Source organism: Loxodonta africana, chromosome 1, assembly GCF_030014295.1.
Source record: "Loxodonta africana isolate mLoxAfr1 chromosome 1, mLoxAfr1.hap2, whole genome shotgun sequence".
NCBI lineage: Eukaryota > Metazoa > Chordata > Mammalia > Proboscidea > Elephantidae > Loxodonta > Loxodonta africana.
The window spans coordinates 12,986,612-12,998,939 of record NC_087342.1 but is presented as its reverse complement, the minus strand read 5'-3'; the positions used below and the strand labels follow the sequence as shown (position 1 = coordinate 12,998,939).

General features: G+C 42.6%; 2 protein-coding genes across 2 annotated transcripts in view; one reads left to right on the top strand and one right to left on the bottom strand.

The window, feature by feature from the left end:
• Nucleotides 1-4,960: 4,960 nt before the first annotated feature.
• Nucleotides 4,961-7,857, top strand: WDR5B (WD repeat domain 5B). Its single transcript, XM_003412963.4, has one exon. The coding sequence runs from the start codon at nt 5,530-5,532 to the stop codon at nt 6,520-6,522; it is 993 nt and encodes a 330-aa protein (XP_003413011.1). The 5' UTR covers nt 4,961-5,529; the 3' UTR covers nt 6,523-7,857.
• Nucleotides 7,858-9,555: 1,698 nt separating this feature from the next.
• Nucleotides 9,556-12,328, bottom strand: part of FAM162A (family with sequence similarity 162 member A) — a 34,165-nt gene continuing 31,392 nt past the window's right edge. The window contains exons 4-5 of the mRNA XM_003412827.4: nt 11,035-11,143; nt 9,556-9,808 (exon numbers count right to left, since the gene is read on the bottom strand). Coding sequence (XP_003412875.2) covers nt 9,716-9,808; nt 11,035-11,143 — 202 coding nt within the window. The 3' untranslated portion in view covers nt 9,556-9,715. The remainder of the gene's footprint in view (nt 9,809-11,034; nt 11,144-12,328) is intronic.

The following is a 12,328-nucleotide window of genomic DNA, read 5'->3' as shown; positions in this document are numbered from 1 at the left end:
GTAACTGTCACTAGACGACTTAAATCAAGATTTAAGTTTTGTCCTGAGGTCACAACTCTTAGATTACTGGCAAGGGAGGGGGCGACCCCTGCCAAGGGCAGGGCAAGTTCTGTGTCTTGAAGAAAGCAGGAGTCATAGGATAGGGGTTCTGTGCCCAGGAACTCCCAGAAGGGCTAGCCCTTTTTGTTGACCCACTTCTTCTCCGGACTTTCTTCCTCATCAGTAACACCCTTCGGATGACTACATCAGGTATCAGTTATTTTTAGGTTACATAGTCTAGTATGTAGACCCTCTCACCACAAACACCTTCCTGTTTATGTGGTGCTAAAATTCTGTATGACCAGAGAGGTGCAACAGAGGTTAAAAAAAAAAAAAGCTTCCTATACAAATGAGCAAGTGATTTTGAGTTTAGTAACATAATGGCTAAACTCACAAACATGTTTCTACTCAATACACACAAATGTAGAAGAAATTCGCATGGAAGGAAAGGCTCTGGAATGAATTATTGCCTTAGAAAACAGCGCCACAGGTGTGAACTTAACACAGCAGACTTCCTCCTAAAGGAGCATTGTCCCAATGAGTATTAAAAAACAAAACAAAACCTTTTAATGTATTGTTATGTTCTGCTTTTTTCAAGTTATTTTGACCACTCTGTGTCCTATTTCAAAGTGTTCTGACACTGGTTTGGAATGGTTCTGTTGGTTCTTTGTACACGAATGGGTCTGTGAGGTCATGGGCGAGTGCCATGCACAGCGTAGACATTCAATAAAGAATGAATGAATGAAGGCAGGAATGTGCATCTGTGTGATGTTAGTAAAGGATACTTGATTACAAAGGAAAGTTCAAAAGAATTCCTTTTATGCTGTTGTTGGAAGCAAGTGTCCGAACAGCTGTTTATATAGTTACCTTTCAGAAGACAGAATTGACCTGAAGTCGACGGGAGCAAACATTGTCAAAGCAGAGGTCTAGTGTTTAAAAAACAAACTAACAAAAAACTGCCTCCTGAGAAAAGTCATGGGCTTATTTCACAGGCTAAGACATAACCAACCCCGTGTGTTTACGTACACCAAAATAGCCCACCACCCTCTTTTCATATTTTGAAGGTAAAAAAATGTTTTTTCGCCAGTTATATGCAACTCATGTGGAAGCTGATGGTTGTCTCAGGCTATGAAACGGGGATTTTTCTTTTTTGCACATTTACGTTTTGCTGCATTCCTTTATTCATTTCTCTGACAGATGATGAGTGGGAACAGAAAGATGGTGCACTTCTTTACTCCGTAATTGCTTCTCTTCACCAGTTTTTTTTTTTTTTTTTTTGAGGGATTCCACTGACCAAGTGTTTTTTTCTGAAGCCAAAATGAAACAAAGTCTTAAAGCAAAATATAGCCTTAGTTCCTGCAGACTACACTATGTGTTGGTTTTGTAAGTTTATTAAAGCTAGTTTTAAAGGTAGGTTGTTGCCCCTATTTTACTTGCTATTTTGAGAAAGTCATTGTTTTCTCTGATTTTAAATTCAGTGTATGGTCATTTCTGTGATCTTGAATGTTTTTGCAAGGAATAAATTAATCTCTAAATTTAACCCACTTAACCTTAAGGCAATGGAGTGCAGTGGGTGTCCACAGTAAGGATCACTGCTTTGTCTAAACCACTCGGGCCCAGTGGTTGTCAGCCATTAAGACAGTGTGATGGATACGGAGAACATAGAAACCTAGAAGCCCGCAGTGGTGAAAAGGAAACAGTACAGGCCTTGTGAGACCTGGGCAGGCTGGGGTACAAACTACCATCAAAACGGTTTTCCACAAGTAAGTTATGAGTCCTTTTGGGAAGTCACTAGTGACTATAAGCACTAGTTTGCTGCTTTATAGATCAGTTAACACCTGCTAGTTATTTTAGTGCCCCCTTCACTTTCAAAAGTTACAGTTTGGATGGCAAGATATGAGCATGCCATATTTAGCCAAACTGGATTTTCATACATTTAGATTGCTGGTGGGTCTAAACAACCGGATGTGTACATAGGTCTGTTATGCTTGATTTGAGGACTGGTTTGGTAGCCAGAGTTGGTATGAAGTCAAGACATTCCATAGTACAGGAATCACTCCCAGGCAATGGATAGGTATGACATATTAAAATAAACAAAACAAGAAAATGCCCCATTTGTGGCAACATGAATTCTATGTAGAATGCTTGCAAATTGTAGCTTTTACTGGGGGGCAAGGGGAACAAACCTTTCAACTTGAGAGACTGAATTCTAAGGCTTTATGGGAGATTTTCAAGAAAAGTTGATTTCTACGGGGAGAAAACAACCAAATCACCTATTTGGTGATGATAAAGGGCAGCCAAAAAAAAAGGGGGGGGGGCTTTAAGAAATTTTGCTTGGAAACCCAAAACGCAAATTTGATGATTGTTTCTGCGGTTTTGGGTTTACTTGTATTAGTAGTCCCTGCTTGTACACATTCCGCAGTTACTGATGCCCCCTCCTAAAGAAGTAAACGATGACATTCTTAGACCTAGTTCATAAGGACTACAATGTTAGGACTATATGTTAATATCAAAATTTCACTATTGAATCAACAGGATTTTTATTATATTCATAGCTTTTTCTTTACACAAGTTCCTGATGGTGACTGTAAACAAAAATTCCCAGACCCAAGAAAGTAGATTTTAGTAATGTTAATTTCTTCAAATTCTAGGAAAGCCTGAAGAAAAATTATTTCTGGATATTCTCATTAGCACAATCTTAAGTCGTTCCCACCCCCCCACCCCCCCGCCGTGATAGTCCTAGTGGGCTAACTCCGCCAGCACCAACACCCCCATCCTAGCTTTACACGTTCACCTCACCTAGGTTCCCCCTGGTGGTGCAGTGGTTAAGTGCTACAGCTGCTAACCAAAGGGTCAGCAGTCCGAATCTGCCAGGCACTCCTTGGGAACTCTATGGAGCAGTTCTACTCTTTCCTATAGGGTCGCTATGAGTCAGAATCGACTCGACGGCACTGGGTTGGGTTGGGTTTTGGAACAGTTACTGAAAAAATACAGATTCACAATCAAAGCCTAAACTTTGTTCTCGGAGATGGTTTTACATTTGCCTTTTAGCAAAATAAAAATAGTGTCAGTTGGTGCAGAACTTAGGTATTTTTAAGCTTCCCAGTTAAAATCACACTTGTTAATTACTGTCCAGTGGATTCCAGCTCATGGCAACCCCATGTGTGCAGAGTGAAACTGCTCCACAGGGCTTTCAAGGCTGTGACCTTTTGGAAGCCGATCACCAAGACTATCTCCTGAGGTGCCTCTGGGTGGGTGGGTGAGTGGGTTCGAATTGCCAACTTTTTGGTTATAGTTGCGTGCTTAAACGCTTTTGTGCCACCGAGAGAGAAAGAATTTCGGGAGAGGGAAGGTCTAGTCAGAATTGAACTTTAAGATATAATAAAGGAAAAAATTTCTTCTCTTCAGAATGGTACAGAGGGGAGGCCCATGGAGGTCTTACTTTAATAGCTAATAACAGTCATAATGTACATAAATAGATGCTTCAAACTATTTAAAAGATGCTCTTCCTATTCTCAGCACTTACTTCCCCATTTTATTTATATTGTTAATTTACACTAGCTAAGACTAATTTTTTTTTTTTTTTTTAAGACTAAAGCAATTGGCCAAATCCTGTTTAAATTTCAAACTAGAGTAGTGGGGCGGCAATCAGCTGCTAACCCAAAGGTTGGTTCAAACCCACCCAGCGGCTCCACGGGAGAAAAGGCCTGGCAGTCTGCTTCGGTAAAGATGACAGCCAAGAAAACCCTATCAGGTAGTTCTACTCTGTAAGGCTAGGTTGCTAAGAATCGGGGCAGCTGCACGGCAGCCAGCAATGGCGCCTGTATGTACGTGAGGATGGCACAGGGCTGGGCAATACTGTTCTGTTACAGATAAGGCCACTACGAATGGGAGCCAGCTCTATCACGAACTAACAATTAAGCCTGTTACATTTTATAAAGGCAAGACCTTTAATTACCCCTAATAAGTTTTAATAAGTTTACAATAGGAGACTATTTCCAAGTTCATATTCTACTTTAATTCTTGACCAGCAAAAAACATCATGACACTTTGCCTCTTGACCTCAAAAGACATTAGCATGCATAGTTTACATAATACTTAAACAGCCATTAGTTATTTCTAAAAACTAGGGAAAGATCGCCAAAGCCTAATTAAGAGTGACTTCCTCCCATTTCTTACCTCATTTCACCAATTCCTCTGCCCTTTTCTAGTCTTAAGCACGTTTAAGGCGATCCAATTTCCTTCGGAGGTTTAATCCATAAGTAAGTAATAAAGCAATGTTTCCTCGTTTATCCCCAGCATTGGTATTACCGTGACACAATATCTGACCAGTGGTCTTTAAAGGCTACCAACGTTAACGAGGCCAGAAGTTTTACAACCGGCACAAAATTCTGCTACTATCCTCTCGCCTACACATCGCCACACGAAGTAGGCCCTAATGCCACCAGGCTTTTCGCAGCAGCTAGTTTTTTAGGAGTACAGTCAAAGCCAGCTGCGCAGCAGGAGCTCACACAGGCGATGGCAGGGTCGCTGGCGTCGTAGCGGATCAACGTTAGCCGTATTTCCGAAATGCGGGCAGTTGGGACAGTTTTCGTGCCAGATGTGGGCTTAAACCTGCGGCTAAGGGGCATCGGCAAATTCAGTCCTTTCCCGTTACACTCAGTTTCCAAAAACAAATGAATGTTCTTTGAATCAGTGCTTGCCACACTCGTCAAGTCCTATCAAGTCCCCAGAAGAAGAAAGTCTTGTTTGTGCGTCGGGGGCGGGGGGAGAAAAGTGACAAACCGGAAGAAAACCACTACGCCGCCTTTTGCGCAAGCGCAGAAGAGCCTCTCCTATTGGTCACCTCAGTTCGTAAGCCGTGGTTGGGAGGGGAGGAAAAAGGTCCCTGCGCGCATGCGCGTGGCTCTCTTCCTCCTTTTAGTGAGTGACGCAGCGTTGAAGGCTCCTTGGCGTCTGCAGACCGCGGCCTACGGTACCGGGGCCCGGATTGCGGTTCCACGCAGGTTCTCTCTTAGCTTCTGAAGTCTCTTTAACGCCGTGATTCATTCATCCTCAAGTACCTGAAATCTTTGACTGTCTGGTAGACTTCCTCTGTGTTCTCTCTTTTCGGAGCTCTGGGGCCGGGCGGTATAAAAATGCGTTCTATGTAGGCCCCCGCGCCGGCCCCGCTTTTGACGGCTCTCCCCAGTAACAAAACACCTAACATTAATATCTTAGTTGCCCACAGCTCACAGCACCGTTTTAGTAGTATTCCTCAAGCGTTTGTGTACCAAAGAGGACGGGAGAAAAAACCCCAGTGGTCCAAGCCCTGCTGCTGATTCAGTATTACTGTAAATTAAAGACTCCAGAAATTATAATGGTTAAAAACCGTTTATTTTTTAGTCCAATGTTTGTGTCTTCATTTTTCTGGGCAGAAAGCCAAACTCCTGCACTGCCTGGCTCGGCGCAGGACATCTAGCCCACCTACTGACTTGGGACTTCAGAACCATGGCCACAGAGGAGGCAGGAGATAGCAAAGGGGAGTCAGCCCTCTCCTCGTCAGCCAATCGGAGCAATCAAGTGCCTGAAAAACCAAACTATGCCCTGAGATTTACTCTCCTGGGACATACGGAAGCAGTGTCATCAGTTAAGTTTAGTCCTGATGGAGAATGGCTAGCAAGTTCTGCTGCTGATAAACTAATTAAAATCTGGAGTGTCCGTGACGGAAAATACGAGAAAACACTGTGTGGTCACAGTCTGGAAATATCAGATGTTGCCTGGTCATCAGATTCGAGCCGTCTAGTTTCTGCCTCAGATGATAAAACCCTAAAGATATGGGAAGTGAGATCTGGAAAATGTTTGAAAACACTTAAGGGGCACAGTAATTATGTCTTTTGCTGTAATTTCAACCCGCTATCCAACCTCATCGTTTCAGGATCTTTTGATGAGAGTGTGAAAATATGGGAGGTGGAGACAGGAAAGTGCCTCAAGACGTTGTCCGCTCATTCTGACCCAGTGTCTGCAGTTCACTTTAATTGTAGTGGGTCCTTGATAGTATCAGGTAGCTACGATGGTCTCTGTAGAATCTGGGACGCTGCATCAGGTCAGTGTTTAAAAACCCTGGTTGATGATGATAACCCTCCTGTCTCTTTTGTACAGTTTTCTCCAAATGGTAAATACATTCTCACTGCGACTTTGGACAGTACTCTGAAACTATGGGATTATAGCAGAGGCAGATGCCTGAAAACGTACACTGGACACAAGAATGAAAAATACTGCATATTTGCCAATTTTTCAGTTACTGGTGGAAAGTGGATCGTGTCTGGTTCAGAGGATAACATGGTTTACATTTGGAACCTTCAGACTAAAGAGATTGTACAGAAATTACAAGGTCACACAGATGTTGTGATCTCAGCAACTTGCCATCCTACAGAAAACATCATTGCGTCAGCAGCGTTAGAAAATGACAAAACAATTAAACTATGGATGAGCGACCACTAAGCCCTTTTGAATCAAGTAGTAGAGCCAAGTTGGCAAAAAACTTGGATATTTAAAAACATGGTTTCTTTGAATTTTGGTATGGTTTTGTATTTCTTTTTAAAATTGCCTTTGTAACATTTTAAGAGACTTATCACTTACATTTACAAAGCAAGACAGTTGCAAAAGCAGGTCTAGAACCTGGGGCTTCTGACTTCTGATCTTGAGGCATGTTATCAATCTCTTGTGGCTGTCCCTGGACAGCTTCCTCTTTTATTCCTCTCAATGACTGTTCTGGAGGATCAGTCTATTTGAGAAATACTTAGAAATAAAGTTGACAAGACAGGAGGACTGATTAAATGCGGGAAGCAAGGGAGCCTGGAGTAACTTCAAGGCTTCTGGTTTGGGAGATAAATAAAGGCATAAATCTGGAACGGTGGTGGGTTGGAGATCATGTCAGGTGTCATCCACACACACACTTCAGCAATAATCTACGTGATAGGGCAGGGAACAGCGTGTACATGAAATCAAGCCTGTAAATTGTAAAAAGTCATGGTTAGGTTTGTTGTGTGAGTGTAATTATAAGTTTATGTCAAGATAAAAACTAAAAATAGAAACGACTTAAATGGCACCTTCCTGAAGACCTCTCGCTACTTTGCCAGGTAGTGTCCTCTCATGATTTGCAGGCAAGCTGTCTGAGTGGTGTGACTGTCTCTCCTGTGTCATGAGTCTCACCTATGAACTCCTCCCCATCCTTCAGAGACAGCTTAGGAGCCTCCACTCTGTGAAGCCATGACTGCCTGTAGCCTGCAACCACAGCAGACAGCCGGGTTAGGTTTTTCTGCTTTCTATAGCTTCTGTCACACAATTCAAAATATATCATTTACCAATTTGTTTTGTAATTGTATCACACACCATGTTTCCACTAGATTATGTGCTCTGTGGAACTAGGAAGTGTGTTTTATTCATCTCTGTATTCTCAGTTTTTACATAATGAAGGGACTCAACTAATGCCTGATGAATGACAGGGAATGACATCACCACAGCTTTCACTGCTTCAGTCCCTGCTTTCAATACATTTTAGTTATAAGTCCTTAAACTCTTCCTTTGTTGATTAAAAATAAGACTGTATTCTCTGACTATATCCTCAAAATATTAACTTATAGGAACTTAAAGGCTTATAGGAAATACAAAGTGGAAAAAAACCAGTTTCTGCCCACTTTACCTATGGAGACATGATAAATATGTGAGAAGTCTAGAAATTATGCAAGACATAATACTGAAATAATTTAATTGAAAACAACAAGGGCAAAACTTCTTTTGTATTCCATAGTACCTCATTAAAAAAAAAGAAACCAACTCACTGCTGTCGAGTCAATTCCTACTCATAGTGACCCGATAGGACAGATCAGAATTGCCCTATGGGGTTTCCAGCCAGCGTCTGGTGGATTTGAACTGCCAACCTTTTGGTAAGCAGCCGAACCCTTAACCACTGCGCCACTGTATAATAGTGCTCGTTAAATTTGATTTGCTTGGTAAGTGCTGAAGAATATAAGATACTGGAGTTACTAGTAGGGAATGACTGCTGAGAGGTTGGTATGTGAGGGTACTGGGAGAGATGGGATGAGTTAGAGTGGGTCTCAAATCCTGGCCAAGAAATTTATATTTAACCCATAAACAAAGAGTAGTCACTGTAAGTTACTGAATAGGATAATGATGTAAAATGGGAAATGACTGTAAATTCTTGCTGCATGGGTACCATTTGTGAGCTTTCGTTTAATGGAACATTTTTATTACAACAAATCTTTACGATACATCACTTTTAAATGTCTCTTGAGATGTTAAAACTAGTATTGTTCTATGAAGAAAGACCACTTATTTTAAAAATTTACCCATTTCTACAACATTGGTTTGAGTAAGATGCAACATAAACCAAAACCAAACCCACTGCCATGGAGTCAATTCCAACTCATAGTGACCCTACAGGACAGAGCAGAACTGCCCCATAGGGTTTCCAAGGAGTGGCTGGGAGACTTGAACTGCCAACCTTTTGGTTAGCAGCAGTAGCTCTTAACCACTACGCCCACTGGGGTTTCCTGATGCAACATACGTGTCCCGAAATAAGCAAGAAAACCTAATCTCCTAAAAGGTACATGAAACAATGCCTTCTGATGATAAACTTTGCAAATGATAAAAATCAAGTAACTTGATATCTATAAAGAAAGTAAAGTCAAATGACTATACTGTAAAGTATACAGACAGACATTAATATTAACAGATAGATTCTGAAACTATTTGTAGAGTAGTGCATTTCATTTTACTGAATATCTCATTAAACTCCCCAACAGTGACCTGGGGAGAACTAGCATGCTGGCATGGCTGCGTGGACTTGTCACCATTAATACCCATGAAGCAGGTGAGGATAAGTGAAACGTGTAAAACAGAAACCAACATCCATACCTAAATAGTCAAACTATAAATTAGATACACACCAGGTACAAATGCTTATCTTTCAACACTAATGTAATAAGAAAATACATTAGAGAGATTTTTACAATTAGGAAATTAGCGTAAAAGCAGCAGGAAAAGGACAAGTTGGGAACTGCCAGCCATGGAGCCAAAGAGGTGACTCTGCTTGCCCCAAACACCTCCGTGCTATTGGGATTTCTCAGTCCTCAGAGACTCATGGCCATTGCCGCTGAGTCAGGTCTGACTCGTGTGACCTCGTGTATAACAGCAGGACTCCATGGGGTTTTCTTGGCTGTAATCTCTATCAGATGGCCAGGCCTTTCTGCCATGGTACCACTGGGCAGGTTTGAACCACCAACTTTTAGGTTAGTAGACAAGTGCAAATCATTTGTGGCATCAAAGAACTAGACGGCATTGTGGCCTTTGGGGAAAAGTCACTTTGGTAATGGGAATAAGAGATACGCTACCTGACTATCTAAAGAGTTAATATTAAAGTGGAAATAAGTTGTCTCATTTTTCATTCTTTCATTTTCTCAAAAAGGCTAAAAGGCTGCATTTTACTTGGATCTAAGCCATAAAACAGACAAATTATTCTTTAAGGAAATTTATTTGCACCTCTAGAGCAGAAACAGGTAAGTCTGTGCCAACACCACTTCTGTGAGATGCATCCTCACGCCGCCTCTGCGACCCGGGCTTATCGCTGCACCGCCACTCCTGGGCTTTCAGAAGCCAGGCACTGTGGGTACTTCTACTCTGCTTTGGCCTTCGTTGCTGCTTCCTCTCTCAGGTGAGCTTTCTTTTCTAAGTTCACACTTGTTAAAGACTCTTGTCTTTTGATGGCCTAAAGGGAAACAAATTTTAACAGGTGATTATTTGTGCCAGTTTTGGGGGGAGTGTCAGGACCTTGCACCGATGACAGCAGGTTAACCAGGGCAGTGCAGGGACGTTGGGGTCGGCTGCTTGGACACTGGGCACCTTCTGTGTGCCTTGTGCTTCCTCTTGGCTCATGATATAGTGGACAATCCATTCAAGTGCAAGAAATGCCACCCGTCCTTTTTCTTCCTTCCTGGCCCGTCTTTAAACCTGGTAGCCTCTCTTCTTCCCTTAAACCTCAACCCCTTGTCTTTCCCTTTTTCCTTTCTTTAGTGGCAAATGCTTTTGATTTTTGTTTCTATCACTTTTTTCCTTTCACCGTTCATTTCTCCTCCATTTGTATATTTCCACACCCTTCTAGCTCCTCCTCCTTTCTTACCAAAAACGTTCAGCTTTTGGGGATCCTAAACTTGGCCAAAATGCAACTACTGGTGACTTCAGCAGTCTCTATCCTGATAGACCAGCCTTTGAGAGCAAACCACAGTGGGAGAGAGGCAGCCATCCTCTACCCTTATCCCCTTCACGTGAGTGGCTGCATCCATTTCTGTGAGTTACACAAACAGGCCACTTTCAAAATTTTTATACCAAATAGGTGACACTAGCACCTCGGCTGGTATTTGCTTACACCTGTGAGATCTCGCGCGTTAAGAGTTAGGTGTGAGGAGGGGAGTACGAAGTCGATGCTGAGAAGGACAAAAAGTACGATGGCTAAATTCTAAACCACGGGTGGTCCAGAAGCTCTCTGCTCCGGGACCGTTTACCAGTTTGGCCCAGTTTGAGCTTTGAGTAGAGAACAGAAATAATGGTCACAATAACAAGGGAGGAAAAGTAAGCCCCTGTCCTGAGAGCACTTTATAAACATATAAGGGATTACTGTAAATACGTCAGCGTCATTTTCCTATTCCACGTTACCGATGACATCTGTGGTAATGGAACATTTTTTTTTGTTTGTTTTTTTACTTTACACAAAACTAATTTAGTCCTTCTTCACCACACCAAAGTTAGGATCTGCTGTTCACCGCCAAGCACGTTATCCCAGCTTTGTCCCTACCCGGCCTTATTTTGCTTGTTTCTGATGGTTTCTTGTGTAGAAAGTGGCCTTCTGTTCTCTGAGTATATACAAGAGTCAGTCCCTGCTTTCCTCCAGGCTCTTTGTGGAAAACGCACGGAGGAAGAGAGAAAACACACACTCACCTTCTTTCCCTCAGCAATCATGACGACGCAGCCTGCCAGTGTCAGGGCGATCATGAGATAGCTGACCTTTATCCGGATCTTGTTTTTAGCAGTATCGAGCATCTCAAACCTAATCCAATGGGATCATGAGAGAAAGTTACTAGCTTCTTTTTTCTGGGGTCGCCAGCAGGACACAAAGTTCTATGTACCACAAATTAGAAGTGCAGTGGGCCTATAAATATAAAAGGGGGGGGGCCTGGAGATCTTATAAGACCTTGGGGGAGGACAGGGTATTTCTATGTTATACATAAAATACAATAAGATAGTACAGGTTTAAAGCTGGATAAAAGCAGTAAGAAGAAAGTCTGAAGACAGAAATGGTAGCCAGGAATGAGGCCCAAAGCCAGGCGTATTAACGCCCACTTGCTATGGCGTGGTCTAATTCTGACACCAAGCTTTCCAGCAGCCAATGCTGTTAAGAGAAAGCTGGTTAGCGCACCGGTTACAGTGCTCTGAGAAAATCAGCAGCTATTTCTCCCTGGGGTTATCAGGAAGAAGAAATGATGTGACACAAAGATTGCCTAAACAATACCCTTGCACCAGATACTGCAGTGAGCTTCATACTTTTCAACACAAAGCACAATTCCGAGAGAAAACAAACATGGAGCAGAGTTCAAGCACGTGTGCCATACGCCTAGCTTTTTGCTCTCTGTCTTGAACCGGGAACAGATTTGAGAATATCTGGGACCCTTAATGTTTTTCTTTTAACTAATGTTTTGCTAAAATTGAGTGACAGTGAACTTGAGATCATGCTCTTTGGCAAGGGCTTTGAGTGTTGTTCTTCTAAACTGTCTGCTCGTTACAGACGCGTGTGCCTTAACAGAGTTGAGGGTTGGATTACCATTCTTGTGTGAAAGCTAAGAGGCCGAACCGAGAAGAGCCTAAAGAGAAGGCCACTCCACCTTGGTGATGCTACAGGTGGCTGAAGGGTTATTTCCATGGGTCATGGGTCTAGTACCTGGCTGTCTGGCAGACACCTCAAGGCAGGGCATGTGGAGTCTTAATGGGGCCCAGGAGAGAGAGCTTCTGGCCTAATCAGAATGACTATCTCTAGATAAAAGGACTGCAGTGCTTTCATTGTCTTTGTATTTTCCAGATTTTAACACATACTACTTTTGAAATCTGGGGATGGGGGTGGTGTGCAGAGGGAGGAGGACCTGGGACACTGCGGATGGGGATAGGAAGAGGACCCTGAAAGCACAGACGATGTGATGTGAGAGCTGGGACCCAATGAGGCAGCAGTGTGGCTAGGACA